The sequence below is a fragment of the Triturus cristatus genome, chromosome 12 (assembly GCF_964204655.1).
Source record: "Triturus cristatus chromosome 12, aTriCri1.1, whole genome shotgun sequence".
NCBI classification, from domain to species: Eukaryota; Metazoa; Chordata; class Amphibia; order Caudata; family Salamandridae; genus Triturus; species Triturus cristatus.
This window is the reverse complement of record NC_140595.1, coordinates 51,768,528-51,790,731: the sequence shown is the minus strand read 5'-3', so window position 1 is coordinate 51,790,731 and position 22,204 is coordinate 51,768,528. Positions and strand designations below refer to the sequence as shown.

Sequence of the window (22,204 nt, the reverse complement as noted above, 5' to 3'; positions counted from 1 at the left end):
ATGTAATATGGTGCACCGTCCCTTTATGCATCATGCACAAAGGACAGCACGTAGTTTTACAAAATACAGGTCCAGGTAATTAAGAACCACACAAGAAAGGCCCAGGACTGGGAAAAATAGTGTCCAAAACAAATGCAGCGACAACGCAACTCATGTCTTTTAATCCCATGGAACAATAAGCCTGGCAGATTACAATAGGTTAAAATACAAACTGCCTTAAAAGTATATTAAGATCACTAGTTTGATAAAGCACAGGGATAGAAATTGGGACTAAAGTAGCCCACTAGGGGTAATCATCTACCCAGAAACAAAAAAGGGTTGGCTTTGGAAGGAGAATGGGATGCTAGAAGGTTTATGGCAGATAGACAGACAAATAGAGATGCAATATACCTATTTGTGAAAATCTTGGAGACACAAAGTGGAGTGTGAAGGGAAGTGACAAGAACACACAAATGCGTATCAACACTGGAAAAATTAATCGCCTCAATCCTAAAGCAATCATTTTCTCAGCCCCATGAAAATAGGAAGGGGCTAGACGCAGGGACTAGACAGATTCTGTAGAAAAGGAGGTAAAACAGAAGTGGCACATGGTTCAAACGCTCTTCATTAAAAAAAAATATTGAAAAATAGGATAAACTGATTTTGTTTTTTGGCTCTGTGGCTGGACTAGTGTAAAGTAAGCTCTTACTGTACACACAAAGCATTCTCTTGAAACCACGCCGGTGTTTAAGCGGAAGCCCATAACTGTCAAAGAAACACCGGACCTGCTGGAGATGTGGGACCAAACAAAGACCAAAGATGTTGGGAGGAAAGCATACTGAAAGAAGGAGAATCTGCACCGGTAAGCATCCACTCCTCATATCCCCATCTACCGATTTGAAACAATGGGGAGAAATGAGGGGCAAATCCTGGCAGCAGGTAGACACAGTCAGGCCTGTCTATTGGATTGCCTTCACGTTTGGCACTATATAAAAAACCTGCCATCCCCAGCCGTGCGGAATGGGCACCCCACACTTCTTAGAAGAAGGAAGACTAAGCAGATAAGCAGTCTTGATCACACATGGTTGCCTGGCTGTTTTCTTGCAAGGAACCCAGGGAAAGCAAAATTCCCTTCCACATTGCCTTTCTAAAGATGCTATTCCTTGTCTATCTCCCAAAGGCTGCACTACAGTAGCCCTGGGGCTTCAAGAAATACAAAGAAGTACTCGACCACATAATCGCAAACATTTTATCAGGGCTAGAAATAAACCATAACAAAATATACACCACCAGAAGTTGAAACAGTAGGAAAAGTTTAACAATTGTGAATGAAATACGATAGCAGGTGAAAACAGAGCTGGAGAGCTCTTGGAATATTTGAGATCGAAGAAATTTAGCACCAAAATGTTACAAAATAATGGGTTTTACAAAAATGAGGCACTAGCACATACAGTAGTATTCATCATCAAACAGTACATCGTCAGTAGCCATGGTTTCCTTATGGCTGTATTTCCTGCATGGATAACAAAGTGCCATTTTCTTCAAAACTAAATGGTCACTTGTAAGGCACAGAATGGCGGAGACCATGGCACAATTATACATAATGATTATTGGCATCCAACACAACTACTTGTACCTACTTGTAAAATGGCATGCAAGTCCCACTGATGAGCTGAAGCATGTTTGATAAATACATCCCCATATCGTCAAGATCAATCACACACAGTTAGCAGCAGTTTTCTGGGCAAATTCACAAGACAAGGCCACAAATCTTAAACTTCACATGCCGCAAAGCTGGTCACCAGCAACGCTGGTACTATGAACGTGAATAATGGTTGGTTTAAGTAAATCCGCCCAAGAGAAGGAAATGTGTTAGACTTGGCAGTAGTAGCTACATGGTGGTAGGAAAATTAGAAACAACCACCCCATTGTCAACAGATCAATACATCAAGATGTTTAAAGTGGATGAGACCCATCTAGAAGAGAGGCCTCGCTGTAAATAAAATTGGTTAACATCACCTGGCACAATTAATGAGACTGAGTAGCTCATAAGTCAGAGGGTGTGGTCAAGAATCAGTAGATTTTTGTGTGTGGGATTCAGCAGGTGTTAAAACGGTGTGCGCAATCAATAGATTGTTTCTTCGTGGTTGAAGGTCTTGGATTGGTCCGCTCCCTATATCACAGATGATTGTCTTTGGTCAACATTGAGTGCCTCAGTCACCCCTGCTCCAGGTTCTCGGACGTCTGCACCTCTGAGTAGGAAGCATTACTATGGGATGCCTGGTGGGAGAAGAAGGATGCTGCACGCTTAGGCTTCACACGCTTGATCTTCGTGCCTGAGGGTGAAAGAGGGGAGAAATGCAGTTATGGAGAGTAAAGAGATTGGGCAGGAGGCAAGGAGGACCAGTGCAGGGTGGAGCGAAAAGCAGACAGGGGAGCGAGCGATGAGGTGGATGGGCACATAGAACGCAGAGTGTCACCAGGAGAGGAATGCAGGCAGAAAAAAAAATAGATAAGTAAAGAGAACTGGGAATAATTAACGACAGAGGAGTTGTCTGAAGGGGAGGAGGACAGCTTGCATTTAAGGGCCGTGGACAACAAAACCAGTATATTAAATCCGGGGAAGAGGAGCCTAAAAAGGGGGACGTGTGAGACATGAAAAAGTATGAAGACGATTAAAAAGGGGGAAGAGGAGGAGATTAAAATAGGAGGAGTGGGACGACTGAAACCGACAGGCGAGTGGGAGACTGAAACCGACAGGCGAGTGGGAGACTGAAACCGACAGGCGAGTGGGAGACTGAAACTGACAGGCGAGTGGGAGACTGAAACCGACAGGCGAGTGGGAGATTAAAAAGGCAGGCGAGTGGGAGATTAAAAAGGCAGGCGAGTGGGAGATTAAAAAGGCAGGCGAGTGGGAGATTAAAAAAGCAGGCGAGTTGGAGATTAAAAAAGCAGACGAGTGGAGATTAAAAAGGGAGAAGGGTGGGAGATTAAAAAGGGAGAAGGGTGGGAGATTAAAAAGGGAGAATGGTGGGAGATTAAAAAGGAAGAAGGGTGGAAGATGAAAAAGAAAGGTTGAAGATAAGCCGATTAAAAGGAGGAAGAGGAGGAGATTAAATAGGGAAAGAGGAGGAGATTAAATGGGGAGGAAAGGAGTAGCTTAAAGAGGGGTGAGAGTCTGAGATTAAATGGGGAGAAGGGAGTCGGAGATTAAAATAAAGCAAGAGTTGGAAATTGAAAAAAGAGTGGGAGATTAAAAATGGAAGAAAATTAGAGATTAAAATGGGAGAAGAGTGGGCGATTAAAACTGGAGAAGCGTAGGAGACTGAAAAATAATGAAGACAGTAGGCAGAAGAGCAAATCTGCAGCTATTGTAGAAGAAAGTGCAAATGATAAAAAGGCACAAAGTTGATGAGATTAGAGAAATAGGAGGGAAGGGCAAAAGAAGCAAAGGAGAAGACAGACATGAAAAGAGGAAGCTGACCACCTCCTCCTCCTCCCTTCAAATTTACCCTCCGCCCACCATACACTGCTCTCCTTCGTTCATCTCCAGCAGTCCCTTCTAATTTGCATTCACAGCCCATACTCTCTCACACCTGCACCGGAGTCACCATATGAGGATTCACCAGTGGCCTTCTCCACTGGCTCTGATGCCAATGGCAACCATCAAAAGGGGACACCATCTGGGAAATCTGGGCCCAAGCACTGTCGCAACAGGAAATCAAGACGGCCGAAGCTTGGGTCCCTTACTATCTTCAGAGTCAAATCACTAACAGGCCTCAACATACACAAATCGTGGGGTACCCTTAGAGAGGAGGCTTGCTGCAATGTGTGCTCAGGGAAGGAGATATAGGCTATACAGACCATCCACCTGCAGTTACTGTGCCAACCCTTACCTCCTCTCCCTCAGTGAGCAGGAACAACTTCGCCATTAATGCTGCTTCACCAGCATAGGCGCAGTCATCGCCTGCACAGGAGCACCAACCAGTACTGCTACCCGGAACACTCTGAACAGCCTCCTTCACATACAACGGATCACGGGTCTGCATCCACATGTGCCTGCACTGCACACACGCCTCACCTCAACACATGCACACAGTGGCACACTGTTTGACAGCCACACACTTACACCCACGTCGGTCACTGCATCTGTAGAGACCCTTTTTTAAGACAAAGTGGCACAGACATGAAGGCACAGATATGAGCCACAAAGACATGTACAATGAGAACGTTAGTAACAGACAATGTGACAGACACAAAACAGAGCTGAACAAAATAAACAATGGGACAGTGAAACAAGGAAAAAGGAACCCTCCAAACATGGGAGCAGGGATACTCAGCTACAGCAACACAAAGAAGTAAAATTGGGACAGAGAAGTGGCACTCCGAGTGAGAGACAAAGTGAGAATTGAACAGGAAGACACATCTACCCAACTTTTAAAGACATCAATATGAGGGCAGGGAAACAAGGATCCTGAGATGGGAAGAAACAGACACCAACTCGGGGATAGGAAGTGATTAATATGGGTAGAATTAGTGCCCGAGAGGGAATATCACAGACACTGGGACATCAATTACACCATACATCACACATACAGCAAGACTACAACAATGGGACAGAAGAGGCCTTCATGGAGAATGGGACAGGCCATAAACACTCCCCCCTCAGGCAAAGGCAATGCTCTTTTCTGTCTCACTAGACCAATTAGCATGTCCACCACATTCCACAACTAGAGTTTTCAATGCAAAACCAAACTAGAGTCTAAAAAACTTTCTCCATTTCGTCCATTCACACCTGTGACTACTTACAAAGCTACCATATCATCCTAAATGCAAGAGCGTTGTTTATGAAAACCAAGAAACCTTATGGTCTCCAAGATGGAGTCGTAGTAGAAAGCCTTGTCCGACCGGGAGGGCAGCTGAGCCAAGTGCACATATTTAGGGGCCAAAGACAGGAGATTCCTAGTTTCTATAGAGACGCCTTTTAGGACGGATGATGATTTTTCTAGGCACAGCTCTTTGTTCTTTTGGGGCTCAAGCTACTGGGTACCCAATCTTTATTTAGGAATCAAGCAGCGTACATCAGTTCCTCAAAGACTTCCTCAATTTCTAAGCTCTCAGACTATACTGAGAGCTTGTCTTGGGTTTCTCCTATCCATGGGCCCAACATTTTTCCCATTAGAACTGAAACACTTTTGGAATAAAAGTGAAATACAAAGTAGCTCCTCATGTTCAACAGAAAGACAGTCATAAGGGCACTTCATTTACAGCGAACCTACTCCGGCATCCTTGTCAAAAACTAAAGGGGTTTTCTCAGCCAACAGTTAAGGCTCACAGCATTAATTGTTTTTAGCGATTCATGAATGGAACAATATTTTACCCATAACCAATCCAACTCATTAGTACCCTCTAGATGCACAGTTCCAACGGAGAAGCCCATCTGCGTCTTATAAGCTGCATTTTTAATCACCTTTTGGATAATCTGGATGGCTATGTACAGAAGCTAATATTCGCACAAGTTACTACTTGTGTAACGATATATCTGTAAGAGACATTAGTTAGGGATAGATTCCTTACCTTAGAATATTCCCAGGCGTCAGACTGGATCCAGAAAGTTTTGCTAGCAGTACCCCTGCGCATCAGTAGGTGGCGTCGTGCGGCTCCGCGTCCGTCGCTGGCGTTGTAAGCGCCGAGATGTCACGGAGACTACTTAGGCGCCACCCATGCATGCTGACGTCAGTTCTTTACACGACTTTCCACGTCAGGAACGCAGAGCCATGCAAGAAACTGCCCACTGGTGCCAAGAAACTAGGGCCCACATGGGGATGACCTTAACCCTGGAAATCAGTTCACAGAACGGGGAGGATGGGTGGGGCGGTAAGGAATCTATCACTAACTAATGTCTCTTACAGATGTATCGTTACACAAGTAGTAACTTGTGCATCTGAAAGAGACATGTTAGTGATAGATTCCTTACCTTAGAATAGATACCCTAGGAATACCAACCCCCGTTGGTGGGTCTGCGAATAGATTACACCACAAAGTCACGGAGAACAGAACGGCCAAAGAAGCCGTCTCTCCGGACCGGACTGTCAAGGCAGTAATGCTTGGTAAACGTGTGCAGGGAGGCCCGCGTAGCTGCCTGACAAATGTCCTGCAAGGGGACACCGCGTCCCAAGGCAGTAGTGGCTGCCGTCACCCTGGTAGAATGGGCACGCAGCCCCACAGGAGGCTCCTTCTTTGCCAACGAGTAAAAGGCCTTGATGCAGAGAACAACCCACCGAGAGATGGTCCACTTGTGCACAGCCCGACCTCTTTTGACGCCCACATAGCCAACAAAGAGCTGGTCATCCACACGGAACTGGCGTGTGCGCTGCAGGTAGAACGAGAGCGCACGTTTTGGGTCCAGACTGTGGAGCCTCTCTTCCTCTTTCGAAGGAGGCGGAGGCGGAAAGAAGGTGGGCAAAATGATATTCTGGCCTATGTGGAAAGGCGGGACTACATTTGGCAAGAAAGTAGGGCGGGTCCTTAAAACTACCTTGTCCGGATGAACAGAAAGGAAAGGATGTTTGGAAGAAAGAGCATGGAGCTCACTCACTCTTCTGGCAGAGGTAATAGCTACCAGGAAGGCCGCCTTGAGAGTGAGAAGACGCAAAGGACAGGTATGAAGGGGCTCGAAGGGAGCATACATCAGATATGTCAAGACAAGGTTTAAGTCCCATTGAGGCATTATGAACGGCACAGGAGGAAACGTGTGCGTAATGCCTTTTAGGAAAAGGTTAACCACCGGAGACTTTAAAAGAGAAGACTGATCTGGAAGCCGTAAAAAGGCGGAGATGGTCGAAAGATAACCTTTGATAGTGCTCAGAGCAGAGCCCTGCTGGGCCAAAGAAAGAAGGAACAGAAGGACTTCAGAAAGAGGGGCAGAGAGGGGATCCACAGCCTTAGCTGTGCACCATGCCACAAACTTGTTCCACCTGCAGGCGTATACCGTTTTAGTGGAGGGACGCCTGGCTGCCAGAATGACATCACAGACTTCAGGAGGAAGATCGAAGGCTGTCAACTGCCGCCGCTCAATCTCCACGCATGGAGGTGGAGGCTGGACAGGTTAGGGTGGAGGACCATCCCCTGCTGCTGTGACAGAAGATCCTCCCGAAGAGGGAGATGAATCGGGGGGTTGATAGCCATGCTGAGTAGCTCGGGATACCAGTATCTTCGTGCCCAATCCGGAGCCACAAGGATGACTTGGGCCCGGTCGTGCCGAATCTTCTTCAGCACTCTGGGCAGAAGTGGTATAGGCAGAAAGGCGTACAACATACCGCAACTCCACTCGCGACGAAAAGCATCGCCGAGCGAGTGCCGCTTTGGAAACTCCAACGCACAGAACTGATGACAATGCACTTTCTCTTCAGTGGCGAATAGATCTAATCAAGGCTCTCCCCACTGCTGAAAGAGACCTTGCACCACGTCCGAGTTCAGACGCCATTCGTGATCCATCAAGCACCGGCGGCTGAGTTTGTCCGCCCTGGCATTCAGAGAACCTGCCAGATGTTGAACCACCAAGGTGATGCCTTGATGTTCCAGCCATGTCCAGAGGCGCAGAGCCTCCAGACATAGGGTCCAGGACCCCACCCCGCCCTGTTTGTTGCAATACCACATGGCTGTGGTATTGTCCGTGAACACCTGCACCACAATTACCCGGACAGAGAGAAGGAATGCCTTCAGTGCAAGTCGGATCGCCCTAAGCTCCAAAAGGTTGATATGGAGCCGGGACTCCGCCGAAGACCAGAGTCCTCGGATCTCCACCTCTCCCAAGTGGCCTCCCCATCCCAGGAGGGATGCATCAGTCACCACTGTGCGCTCCGGTTGGGGAAGGAAGAGGGACCTGCCATTGACCCAATCGCGATTCGTGACCCAACACTGCAATAGTCGTGCAGTGCCCTCCAAGATCTGGACATGATTGGACAGGTTGCCCTGATGCTGCGCCCACTGGAACTTCAGGTCCCACTGCAGAGCCCAAATATGCCACCTGGCATGTGTCACCAGTAGGATGCAGGATGCCATCAGGTCCAGGAGCCGGAGGGTCATCCTGACAAACCCTGGATAGAGGCTGAAAGATCGGAATCATAGCCTGAATATCCCGGACTCGCTGCTCGGGAGGAAAAACTTGAAACCGCGTCGAATCCAGAACCGCTCAGATGAAGGGGAGCTTCTGAGAGGGACTCAGGTGCGACTTCGGCACGTTGATGGAGAACCCCAGCAAATGCAGGAGGTCGGCCGTAATCTGAAGGAGGTTGACGACTGCCTGGGGCGAGCCCGCCTTCAGCAACCAGTCGTCGAGGTAAGGGAAGACTGACACCCCTGACCTGCACAGGTGAGCTGCGACCACCGCCATCACCTTCGTGAACACCCATGGGGCGCTGGTAAGGCCGAAAGGGAGCACAGCAAACTGAAAATGCTCCTGGCCTACCGTGAACCGCAGGTAACGCCGGTGGGCCAGCAGGACGGGGATGTGAAAATAGGCGTCCTGCAAGTCCAACGCTACCATCCAGTCTCCAGGGTCGAGGGCAGCCAAGTCCTGAGCCAGAGTCAGCATTTTGAACTTCTTCTGGAGGAAGCAGTTGATGTTCGGAGGTCCAAGCTGGGACGCAGACCCCCTTTGTCCTTCTTGGGGACCAGAAAGTAGTGGGAATAACAACCACTCCCTACTTCTGGCCCAGGAACGCACTCAATGGCCCTCTTGGCTAAGAGGGCCGTAACTTTCTGTTGGAGAGTTGCCAGGTGTTACCCTGACATGCGGTGGTACTGAGGTGGCATGGCTGGAGGGGTGGACTGAAAGGGAAGGGAGTAACCCTTGCGGATGATCTGCAGCACCCACTTGTCCGATGTAACAGCGTGCCAGTGGGGGAGGTGATGGCGGATCCAGCCACCCACTGGCTTGCTCCACAAAGCACGGATTAGGAAGGTTTGGAGGCAGAAGCAGTGAGGAAAATAAAATATCATGAGGCCTATGTGTCCCCGTGTGTTCCCCGTCGCTCATGTGCACATGCATGTAACCTATGCATTTCCCCTCCATGGCCTATCAACCTATCAACCATGATGCTTATGCTATAACGTGGCCTGCCATCATCCAGTCTCCCATGAGAGAAACGACAACTCTGCATTGAGGCCTACACGTTTTGCATCATGTTTTTCTGCACTCGTGTCATTTCATGAAAGTATGTTTTGTGGCTCAGCCAGAGCCGAAAAGAGGTTTCAGGCCTCAGACGCTGAAAACTGCAGCTGCGTATCCTTGGCCTCGCACACTTGGGCCTCAGCCAAAGGGGCCCTGTCCGAGGTGCCGAGACAGTATTGAGCACGGTTATCTGCTTACTCCTACTAAACCACATTCCTGCCTGGAGAAGGAGGAATAAACACGACCCGTCTGCAAGAAGAGAGCCTAGCCTTTCTGTCTCTTTTCGTGTGATTGCAAAGCTCACGTCAGTGAAAAGCCCATAGCCCCCATGTAAGGCCCACGCAGTAAATGAAGAAATAGATGCCACATTGGCTCTTGGTGATGGGCAACCTATGTCACAAATCAGTCCCTGCCCCAGACTTCAGATATCAGATAATACAAGATGTGCTGGTCGTCCTGACACTGAAGGCCTCACTTCCAGACTCCCCGGTTGCACAGCAACCCTTCCCCACGTCAGTTACACGTCATGCTCGAGTTGAGCACAAGAAAGGCAAAGTTCCAGTAAAGTTCCAGCTGATCACGCAACCCCCTCCAGGTATCCACCCACCTATGACATTCACCAATGATCATCACGTGGACGCCCACGTGGACGCCCACCTTCACGCCTACTTACACACCCACATGCTCTTATCTCATTCTCTCTTGCTCCGCCTGAAGCACTCCTGCTTACGTATATTATTACAATGTATATATACTGTACTCTGTGAATAAAGTTTGAGAATTATTCTGAGAAGACCCTTCCTGATCCCTTGTGGTGATGGAACTATTCTCCCTATAACTCGAGTTATTGGAATAAAGCCCTTTTGAACCTCATACCACAGACTCAGCCTCTTGCTTTATGCATGATCATATTGATAATATAGAAATTCTGAGTGCGTAATACTTTATTTACGACAGCAGCGGAGGTGGACTGACCCCCACACTGATTCCCAGACCCACACAGGATTGCTGAAGGAACGTGCCTGGGCGCCTCTGCCATGGCCACAAAAGAAAACAAAAACCAGGAGTGGCTGGGCTTTTCGTGGGAAAACCTAAGGACTTGGCCGTGTCCCGCAAGTCCTTAAAACGCTCCAGTGCACGGTCGGCCTTATCGCCAAACAGGCGAGTGCCATCAAACGGAATATCCATGAGCGAGCTTTGGACATCTGGCGAGAACCCGGTAGATCTCAGCCAGGCATGGCGACGAAGAGCCACAGTCGTAGAGATCGCTCTACCCAGCGAGTCTGCGGTGTCCAACTAACACCGAATGGCGAACTTACCCTCAGCAACAGCTTGGGAAAGCACAGCTTGGGTCTCCTCATGACACTGAGGCAATACCTGTGCAACTGTATCCCACACCGCGTGGGAATAGCAGCCCAATAGGCATGCGGTGTTCACCGACCGCAGCCCCAAGCTGGCTGAAGAGAACAACCGCTTACCAAACTGCTCCAGCTTCTTAGAGTCCTTGTCCGGCAGAGCCGTGGGAAAGGCACTCTGCGACGTCGAGGCTTGGATGACCAGGCTCTCAAGCATAGGATGAGTGGTCAGCAAAGCGGGGTCACCAGGTGCCGGGCGGTGACGCCTGGTGACATTCTTATCCACAGGGGCCTCTGTGGCCAGCCGCAACCAAGTGCCCAACAAGACGTCAGTGAGGGCATCATTAAATGGTAGCAGGGGCTCCGACGAAGTGGACGCCGTCTGGAGCACTTCAGTGAGGAGATTCGTTTTGAGGGCCACCGTAGGGAGATCAAGGTTGAGGACCTCAGCAGCCCGACGGCATCAGGAATGGTGCCGAGAACGGCATCAGGAATGGGGCCGAGAATGTCGCCGGCCGGGGCGAGCCGGCACCGCTTCCCGATGCGGATCCCAGGTAGGAGCAAAATGGTCCTGGAACCTGGGCAAAGGCGGGACAAATGGCACCCACTGCGGTGCCGGAACCGAAGATGGCACTGGACCTTGTGGCGCCGTGGTCGGAGCCAACGGCGCAGGATCCTGTGGCGCCGAAGCTGGATCCACCGGCAGCACCGTCGGCCCAACAGGATCCGGACATGGGACTGCGGGGCCGGAAAGCACACCAGCGGGAGCCCGAGGCCTAAAGAGGCACCTGTGCAGGAGTCGCCGACAGACCCGGGTAAGAGGCCACGGGACTCCCGGGCTCCGAAGGAGCCGCAGGGGCAGAACCCCTGTCCCCCTCGTCCGCATCCGGGACTGGCGTGGGGACGTCAGAGAGCGAACACGCTTCATCGACTTTTTTGTGTCGTCTCTTACCCGAATCCAAGGGTGAAGACTTGGAGCCAGAGGAGTGACGACTACAGCCCCGCGAGCATTCCCTGGAACGGCCCCTGGACTGGGAACGGCGCTGGGACGAGTGCCGGACCTCCAGCAGCTTCCGGCGCTGCTTCCTCAAGGCCTTCGGGGCCATGGCCCGACAGTCCCGGGAGTCGTGGTCGGTCTCCAGGCAGTAGAGGCAGACATCGTGGGGGTCCGCCACCGACATATTTTGCGACGGCAGACCCCACAATACTTAAATCCAGGCATCCCTACGTGCATCAAGGAAACCAAAATTGTACAGGAGACAAAAGTCTCAAAAAGGTTAGTCAAAAAGTGACTAAGGTACGTGCTCTAACCTGATCTGCGCTTTCTGGCGTGGAAAAAGAAAGAACTGATGTCAGCGTGCATGGGTGGCCAGCGACGAACGGAGAGCCGCACAACGCCACCTACTGACGCGCAGGGGTACTGCTAGCAAAACTTTACGGATCCAGTCTGACGCCTGGGGATATTCTAAGGTAAGGAATCTATCACTAACGTGTCTCTTTCAGATTCACATGATACCACATCCAACCAGCAGATGACCGGTTAGTGGACAGCATGTTTCAAGATATCAAACCTGAACAAAGAATGAGTAGTACTGCTACAACAGCACAAAACAAATGAGAATGGGCAGAGGCCACACACTCACTGCGTAAAGCACTGAAAGGAAGTGGAACGGGAGTACACAATGCTTCATCGCCATGTTTAGATCATCAAAACCATGAGCATATGCTGCCGTAGAGACTCGGTTTGAACTGCTAAGGATAGGACATACCAGGGCCCCAAGCTTACCATCGTCGACGTAGTCGATGGTGGAGAGGTGTTGAAGACGGTTACAGACAGCACTGCACTGACGTTGGAGCTTAGAGCGCCTCTCAGCTGCCCGGGACTGGGGTGCTGGGGCCACAGTAGAGGCATTAGCAGTTTCTTGGCCCGGAGCTTCCATGGCGGAGTTCAGTTCGATGCAAAATTCTATTAGCCCGCTCATCAGTGCAGCCTATAGAGAAAGGAGGAGCATATATTTCAGATCATATCAAAAGACAAAAAACTTTATTTCTAAATAATTATGCTCCTGACCCTCACATAACCCAACAATTTCATATATTCTGTCGAACTTGTAAATAGTTTTTGTGAAAAAGTATTTAATAGTATTTGTAAAGTACAGACCTACCTGAGAGCAGGGCAGATCGCGCGACATGTAACAAGAAAATGCAAATTTAATATATATTTCTATCTTACAATGGTTACTTCAAGGCTTTCCAGTTTTTAGCTATGAGTATTGGGTGAATGGGTGAATTTGTTCTAAATGTTTCCCAGTCTATCTGCGGCACAAAGTCTGTTCTTCAGGTAACTGTGCAAACTGAGGTGTACAGTTTTATGATGCATAAGATATAGATGCTAATTCTGGCTTCAAGTTGTCCCACTGGTCTCTCCAAATGTTGGCGCAGTGATCATATTTACGCATAAGGCACTCAGATGCATGGAGAGCAGCTTTTCTGTATAAACAAGATTTTGGACAAGGCCAATGAATGTCAGAGCACTTTCCATGAGAACAGTTACTTTCTTTACATACAAAGAGTTTAGTTGGGTTACAAGTAGCACAGAAGCAATTACAGGTTACATATAAGCAAGTTTCAGTTCATTCCTAGCAAAAGATTCCCCTGAGGACAATAAAGTACACAACCTGCTTTGTTGCTGTAGTATTCTAGAACATGTGAGAGGGTATAGTACAGAGGCCTTCAAACTTGTTTGATCGAAGCCTCCATAAGCAAAATGTTTTGATGTCGAGCCCCCTCCAAAACTTCACAGCAAGATTTGGGGGAGCGGGTGAGACAGGGCTAATAAGGTAATTTTCTGGGGTACTTTTTCTTTAGCTTATAATACACACAAAATGTGAGATCTTTAAAAGAACTAATACATTCAAACAAAGACAGAAATTGACCAGAAAACACTACTTCCAACAATTGGGGTGACATTTTTGCCCAGACAGTGCTACCATGTGTAAAAATTACAAGAAATTAAAGTATTTCCATCACAAAATATGCCGCATTACGCCATGTAATTTGCCTTTTCTTGCTGCATTTAGTCCACCCTGCTGCATAATTTAGCCCTACACTGTCACATAATTCTAGTGGTCCTGCTTATACTGGGGCATGCAATTTTAGAATAATGACGTATTCATAGTACTTTGTTACTGTTTGGGACATAACAGCACTATATGGACACCAGTCGCTCTTCCAAACTGCGCCAACCAGGATTACATTTTGTGATTCTCTAGTTTTACAAACAGACGTCTGGAGAGATCGCAATAACCAACTGAGGTTTCATAACACAAAAAAGTGCCTCCCCCACCGATTCGTTTAATTTGTGTTTATGCATTTATTTTTCATCTAACGTATGTGCTTTATTTTACATGCAGTCGTCTAAAGGTGAAATAAAAACATCAAAATTAGAATATTTTGTTCATTTTAGCCACCTCTTTAACACCGCCACCAAAGAACTCTGGATAACAGTTGGCGTACTTGTTCAAATAATTTAAATGAGACTTATAAATGAAGGCAGCCTCTAAATGCGACAAAGAATTAAAGTTGGTGTTCCAGGCCTTCTTCATTTACAAGCACTTACTGGGGCATTTGCATCCCCCTAATTCATGGTCATGGACACAGTTTGAAGACCTGTGGTCTGGACATATCATCCCCCACTGGTTAGGCCATAATTTAGTCTCAAAGTGCCGTTGGGATGCAGGATTCTCTGTTTCAGCAAAGTGAAGTCAATTTTGAGCGCCACTACTAATAATCCTGATCATCGCTTGTGCTGAGCTGTTCCCACAGGTGTCCTGAACATGGTCCATAATTCGAGCGAATCATGTGAGTCGTTTACACTCATTAGAAGTGATACTAGTGGAGTTGCAACCTCACCTCCAGAAATCCAGCTTATTTAAGAGAAGTATTGGTCTTTTAAACATATTAGTTTTGTTTCAGTTCCACTGTCTCCATCAAAAGAAATACTACTCCTGTAGATCTACGCTCTATTACAGTCTGCCTTCAAATACTCTCAAAATTCCATTTCTCATAAATATAGAGAGAGCTTGGCTACCAATGTGGACAATAAACCTAAATAGTGGCTATGTGAAGAACAAGGGATTAAAGATAAATCAGCCTGTGTTGGGGGTCCATAGAGACATTATTATAGATTTGGCAGTCCTAGCACTGATCAGTACTGGCTATGTTTGGACATTTCTTTCCATCTCCGATACAGGACAGAGGCTGGTCAGCCCAGAGAAGTACGATGGTCCCAACTCAATATGGCCACCCCTTTTCACACAAACCTTCATATAAGCAGTGTTAGACAGTGTGGCACTTCCTGCACGTGGGTGAGAGGTCTGGCCGCAGTGTGCATGTTGCCTCTAATGATGGCCGTCCCAAGTGGTGGCACTGTATGATTTAAGTCTTCACTGCCGAGGTTGTAGACTTCAATCTACTAGATACCTAGATATTGAGACATCTGCTCGTGTTGGAACCAAGTCCCTGATCCATGTCTCAGTGGTGCACAGCCCCAGTGTTTCATGGCTGGAGAGGCGTGTCTATCAGACAGCCCACAACCCCCATGTTTCACAGTTGGAGAAGCATGCCTACAACTTATTCATGGGTGGACCTTCACAGTCTACGTTAGTTTCTCTACTGCATTTCTGACCATTTTTTTCCACCACCCAGATGGCGGGGCTCCGCTACAGTCTCTCCACCATGCACTTCATAAATACTGTGGCAAAAACACTGATTGGTTAGAGGGTCTAAGGGAAGTTTAGAGACCAGCACGGACACATTCCCTAATTCATAAATGTGTATCAACAAAGAGTCCGCGGGTCTTCACAAAGGCAAAACTAAAAACTGAATATAACCCAACAATATGTTCATGAAAAGAAGTCCTATTTAAAGAATAGTGACTCGACCTCGGAAGAACACACACACGTTAAGTACTGCTGCTGGCTATTCTTCAGCAGACACACATGGCAAACTGGCCAAAATAATCATCCCCACAGCGAATGATTAGAACTCTAAAAAGACTCTACATCATAGAATGTAGCGCACTCGCTCCCTTACCTGTCCGTCGTTACCCCGGACGTTCTTCCTGAGTATTCCGAGCGGTAACCGGACGGGAGCGAGCGAGTTGTTTATAAAGCTCATGATGATCAAAAAAGCTTATGCGTCAAAAAACGCGACATCTGAGTGACTCGTCGCGTGAAAATTACATGTTAGTACGTGGCCACGTGCCTTGCCTGATGGGAAATGTAGTATCGTCTCAGTCCGATCCATATCAAGCAGCCGGATTCGTGACCAAACCTACCAGAGTCCTAAGATATACGGGCGTGTCATGAAAAAACCCATTAAGGAATTTGAAAAAATACTTGAAAAAATACACACCACGTTCGACTGGTGAGGATAGCTTCAAACTCACAGCAAAGAAGTCAACAAATATGCAAATCAAGCAGAAAGCCTAGCAATATCATGAGATAGATAGAATGATACACCATGAATGTAAGTGACACCTGATAAGTTTCCAATCCCATGTATCAGAATGATGTTTGTCTGGTGACTTATACGTTAGTGAATATGTAGAGCTAGACAACGAAACCACACTAGAGCATCTGTCACGGAAGGAAGATCTAGATTAGAGGTGATGTTCATAGCAACCGATCTGAAATGCCTAGACAAATGATCTAAAATGGTAGCAATAATATCATAGCCCATATGAGGCAGTGGAATAAGTCTGTTCTGGACAGGACAGGTAAGAGAGCGAGTGCGCTACATTCTATGATGTAGAGTCTTTAGAGTTCTAATCATTCGCTGTGGGATGATTATTTTGGCCAGTTTGCCATGTGTGTCTGCTGCAGAATGGCCAGCAGCAGTACTTAACGTGTGTGTGTTCTTCCGAGGTCGAGTCACGTATTCTTTAAATATGACTCTCCTCGAACTGATTCCTGAAGAATGCACCGGTTTGATGAGATTGACAGTCCTTTGCTTTTGTAAACATAAGATATGGCGCTGTGCTATATGTTTAGAATAACATTCTGTTTTAGAATTGGACACAGTCCACTACTCATGTTGTTCTACCTCCGTATGTAGGAAGAAGATTACAACTGACATGCCTGAGGCATTTGCTTGGGCTTAGATCAAATCTAGTTGATGTACGCTGTATTGCCTATGTCAGCATTGCCGTTCAGTCTCTGCACATGGTGCCATTAGAAAGAACTCAGTCTGTGGTTCTTCAGAGACATTGGTTTGTTAGTTTTATTTTTTCTCTTTTTTCTATAGAGCGTTGCCTCACGCCCTGAGTTCTTACCAGGAGCGGTGGGCGGTATCCCCGATTTGGTGCGGATAAGAAGGTTCATTTTAGATCTGTCGCATGACAATCATGTATTTATACAGTTGTTGTAGCTCCTGACTGGTTTTGATCCAACATTGTTTGTGATATTTGCTTCATGTTTGCTTTCTCTGACAGGTGATCACCAATTCCTCCTGCAGTATCGTTTACCTATGAATACACAGGTACACCAGTTGGTTGTATCGTTCCTAGTCTTGTGATTAATTTACATTTGACTTATTCTTGCTGCAGTAGTATCGTTGTATGGTCCCGAAGAAAGCCACGATTACACTTTTTTGATCACAGTTGTCTGAAACATGTAGACCGCTTTATGGTATTAACGCACTCGGAGATTTACAGAGTATACGCTTCCATGTTTTTTTATGTTAACACCCTGAGATATTGAATACATTTATTTTCTCTAGGTAGTTAATTTTAAAACACTGGTTATATACACTGCCCATTTTTCACATCGTACTCCACCACACGATAGGTAGCTTCATTGTTTATTTGGAAATTTAGTCCTCCTGGTACACACAGAAAACATCCGCGAGCTCCTCCTATTGACACTAGCAAGGAGTTGTAGCTCCTTAACGGCACTAGGTGTGGTTAATAGGAGGCCCCAGATGATGAAGCATGCTACTTCGGTGGGTGATGGGACTCAGTCCTCTTTTTGAGGACTTCTTTTCATGAACATATTGTTGGGTTATATTCAGTTTTTAGTTTTGCCTTTGTGAAGACCCGCGGACTCTTTGTTGATACACTTCATAAATACTGTAGCATGTGAAAGCTACACAGTTTCAATAACTGCTATGAAATGTTGGGGGCTTATGGTTTCATCGCTGGAGCAGTAGAAAGGGTGTAATTTTTTTGTTTGGATACGTGTGGGAACACTGTCAGATTTTGGTTAATGGTAAAACCTAGTGATTAGATGAAACAGACCAGTAAAAGTTGAGGCAAAATGGCCAAGTATAAAAAGGATTCTAGCCCTTTTTAGGTCTCGCCTACACAGTGCGCATGCACTACATAGGAGACCTTTAGCTGTCGTGCAGCTCTTTTTCAAAGCACATACTCGTGCTTGTGGCGCGTGTGAGAAAGTGGCTCTGTATATACTGTTCCCAAATAGGCACAGTGTGTACAGAGTCCACAGCCCCCAGAGGCTTGGCCGAGGCTAAAGTTAGATATAACCTTACGCTCTAAAGTGGTAGCTTGGTCGAGCAGTAAGGCAGTATCAGAGGACAGTGTAAAGCATTTGTTGTACACACTCAGTCAATGGTCACACACAATCAAGAACTGAACTCTAGGCCAATGGTTTATATAAAAAATATATGGTTGTTTTATTTTAGAACCAAAAATAGGTATTAAAATATAAAACGATACAGCCGACGCGTTTCGTCCTAACACAGGACTTCTTCAGGGATATGGAAAAAAGGAGGTTCAGAAACATATTCGTTGTAATGTCACTTTCGGGGATTGTTTCTCCTTGTCTGTATCTACTGGGTTAGACTGAAGAGCCGTGGTCCACTCACAAATACGGAGGGAGCCCTTGAACCGATCATAATCTGTTAGTCATGAAAGGCGGGTCACAGGAAAGTCCACTGCAACAGGAAGCGGTCCCTCGAACATTCCTGATCGAGGGACCGCTTCCTGTTGCAGTGGACTTTCCTGTGACCCGCCTTTCATGACTAACAGATTATGATCGGTTCAAGGGCTCCCTCCGTATTTGTGAGTGGACCACGGCTCTTCAGTCTAACCCAGTAGATACAGACAAGGAGAAACAATCCCCGAAAGTGACATTACAACGAATATGTTTCTGAACCTCCTTTTTTCCATATCCCTGAAGAAGTCCTGTGTTAGGACGAAACGCGTCGGCTGTATCGTTTTGCATTGTCCAATGAATTTGGAATAAAGAAACTGAAATTAAGGATTACCTTGTCCTCTGAAATTAATTTGAATACAAACAAAGTGACACTGTTTATGAATTTGTGGTGCATCTTAGCTTATGTCTGATTTGTCTAATCTTGTTCCCTAGGGAACTAGCATTGTTACAATGGGTGCTATTCAGAATGCACACATCCCCTTGACCTATGTGTAATAGCATATTTCTGTGGGAAAGATACTAAAGGGTGATATTAATTCTAGGTGCTGGTAAAATAGAAGGTTCCATTGTTAGTCCATTTTATAGCAGGTATTAAAATATACTTTCCCAGAATGAGATGCTTTAGTTAAATACTTTTGCAATATGCAAATGACTTTTGTAGGTAATAGTTACAGGTTGTTGCAATAGGCAACACAATTTCAAACACAATAATACATTGAGCTCAATGGGAGTTTTAAGTTATTTGCAATAGATTACTTTCAGGATTACTTTTCTAACTCCAGGACTGGATCCTAGATTCAGTCCTGGGACAGTTCTTGGAAACAAGTGAGTAAAGTCTACTTAGTTACTGTTGTGATTTTTAGGCAATATTTTGCTATTTTAAAAGTTGACAGAAGAAATTTCATAGAAAAACAGTCAATGATTCCCTATGGGAGAAAATTCAAGTTACAGGTATAGTATGTTCTCATTACTTTTGTAATCCAGTACTGGGCTCCTAGGCTCAGTACTGGGACCTCTATCTAAAACAGGTAAGCAATTACGTTTTCACAGTTGGTACGATTTTTAAAGAATATTTGTAGTTTGCAAAAATCGACACTTAGAAGAAATTTAACAGAAAAACAGTCAATGATTTCCTATGGAAGAAAATTGGGTTAATGGTAAGTACAGTTGTGAGTACTTTTCAGGGTCAGTGCTGGGCACCACAATCCAGCACTGGGACCTCTCCTAATAGCAGGTGAGTATTTTCGTTTTCGTTACTCGGTTGATTTTAGGTGAATATTTTACGTTTTAGAAACTCCACACAGGAAAAATTTCAGAAGAAACCAGTAAATGTTACCCTATGGAAGAAAAGTGGGTTATCGGCTTTTGGGTAAGTACTCAACTGGCAGAGATACGGTTCTGGGCACAGACTCAGGGGTCTCCCAGGGTCAGGTAAGTACAGTTGTTACACCCTCAGCGGCACAGGGGCAGCCGGGTGCAGATTGAGTTAGGCCCAATGTTATCCTATGGGAGGCAGGGGGGCCTTGGTTGGTGGCTGCTGACTAGCAGGCCACACGGCTGTGGGAGCTGGGCTCCTGGGCACTTGCTCAGGGCAAATGGGGAAGTAGGTAGGAGTAGAGGTTACATTGCCAGGGTCACTCGGGCGGCTGGGTGCAGGGTGCTTTTGAGCCTTTGGGCGCTCAATAGATTTCAATGGGAAAGCTCCAGGATGAACAAAGGCTGCAAGCTCGGGACAGAAGATTCTTCAGGTGCCACCACCACTTCGAGAGGTAAGTTGGGTAGTTGGAGGATAGGTAGGTACCCAGGAGTTGGGCACAGGGGGCCGCAGGGCGCCGGGGTGCCTTTTGATGTCGGGAAATCTTACCCTCTGTTGATCGAGGTTGGGGTGTACCTGGTTCTGAGGCTGCAGGCGTCGTCAGGAGCGTCGAGGTGAGTCCTTGGGTGCCGGATTCGGGGTCACAGTCGCCGGGGGGGGGGGGAACGTCCTTGGGGTCTTGGTTCACTCCGGCACAGGCCAGGCCTGGCAGGTGCAGAGTGTGCAGGGTTCGCAGTTGCAGGCTTCGCAGTTGCAGGCTGATGCCAGGGGTTAGAGCTTGCTTTGAGCAGAGCCACTGCTCACGGGAGTCCCAGATGCTCAGAGTCACAAGGTAGCCAGGTCCTCCGGGGGTTGTGAGGTTGCTGGCCACAAGAGGTGCCGGGATGTAGCAGGAGCAGGTTCGAGAGTCGACAGGCCGGTAGGGCTGGGGCCAAAGCAGTTGGTGGCTTCCTCTTAGCAGCTGCACCGCAGGTCTTCTTTCTTCTTGCTCTTCTTTGCTTTTTCGGAATCTGGAATCCAAGGAAGGAAGGTTCAGGGTGCCCCTAAATACTAGATTTAGGGGCGTTACAGGTAGGTAAAGGGCAGGGACCCATTTTGGGTACACCCCCTATCCTGCCACTCTCCTGTGGGAGGGGGGCAGTAGCCTAGTCCTGATTGGGCAGGGCTTCCCATCTTCAAGATGGCGAGAGCCCGGAGATGTGCTTCACCTCGCCTCCCTCACCTGAGGGGTGGGGTTGGCAGAGGATGGCACATCACCTGTCCTTACTTGGGGTTTCCGGCCAGTCTTCCCGCCAGAGTGGGGGTCAGAACCGGTGGGGGCCAGTTGCTGAGTACAGCAAGTGGCCTGGGGAAGCTCACAAAGGCGGCATGCCTTTAAGGCTTCCCCCTGCCCATCCGGGAGGGGGGGGGGGTGGGTGGGGGGGGGAGCACTAGCACCTCGCCCAGGATGTGCATTGTTGCAGGCCCAGGAGAGGAGAGCGGGGGCTCCCCACCTAGGGGTCCAGCAACATTTCTGCTGTGTGGCAGCCTTACAGACCAGACGTGGATTGTAGGTTAGGTTTCAGGGGGCATCTCTAAGATGCCCTCTGTAGTGCTTTGTACATTAAATCCCACACTGGCATCAGTGCGGGTTTAATGTGCTGAGAAGTTTGATACCAAACTTCTCAGTCTTCAGTGTTGCCATTATGGTGCTGTGGAGTTCGTGTTTGACGAGCTCTCAGCACTATATACTTTTAAATGTCAGCACTGCACTTACAGTGCCCAGGAATGGACCCGGGTACTGTAGGGGCACAGGGATCATGCTCCTGTGCCCACACCACTGGCATAGGGCACCCAGCTAGAGGGGTGGCTGATGTATGCCAGGGCAATGTAGGTTGTGGGCATGGCACACAGGGATGTGTGCCATGTCGACTCTTTGTTTTGTCTTGTACCCAGACAAACAGCCTGCAAGGGCGGTGTGTTTGTGTTAGGGTACAGGGCCTCTAAGGGTGGCACAATAAGTGCTGCAGCCCTTAGAGGCCTTCCTGGTCACAAGGCCCTGGGTACCTAGGGTACCATTTACCAGGGGCTGACACGTGGCCAGGGTTTGCCAATTTGGTTTGGAGGTTTTTAGGGAAGGAACATAAGCCCTGGGCACCAGATTGGCAGGAGTCCAGGGCACACTCAGTCAAAGTACATTCAGCAAAAAGAGGGGGCATACCATGCAAGAAAGATGGCACTTTCTCACAGCGGCATACAGCTTGCGGGAGTGCGCAGCAGCTTACCACAATATGCGCTTTGAAAAAGAGCTGAATGTGCGCGCACATTCGCTTTTACTTTCGCGGCCAATGCTTGCTTGTTTAGCCTCAGCTTGCTCTCCGCCCCTACACCACCTCCCGCCCATTGATGTCTTTCAGGGTTGTTTCGCGGCCACCGAGCAGCGCTC

At 47.6% G+C, this 22,204-nt stretch overlaps 1 protein-coding gene across 2 annotated transcripts in view; it reads right to left on the bottom strand.

The window, feature by feature from the left end:
- Positions 1–1,214: 1,214 nt before the first annotated feature.
- FRMD8 (FERM domain containing 8) overlaps positions 1,215–22,204 on the bottom strand; it is a 72,500-nt gene continuing 51,510 nt past the window's right edge. For both annotated transcript variants that reach the window (XM_085639372.1, XM_085639373.1), the window contains exons 11-12: positions 12,296–12,500; positions 1,215–2,315 (exon numbers count right to left, since the gene is read on the bottom strand). In XM_085639372.1, the coding sequence (XP_085495498.1) occupies positions 2,197–2,315; positions 12,296–12,500 (324 nt within the window). In that variant the 3' untranslated portion in view covers positions 1,215–2,196. The remainder of the gene's footprint in view (positions 2,316–12,295; positions 12,501–22,204) is intronic.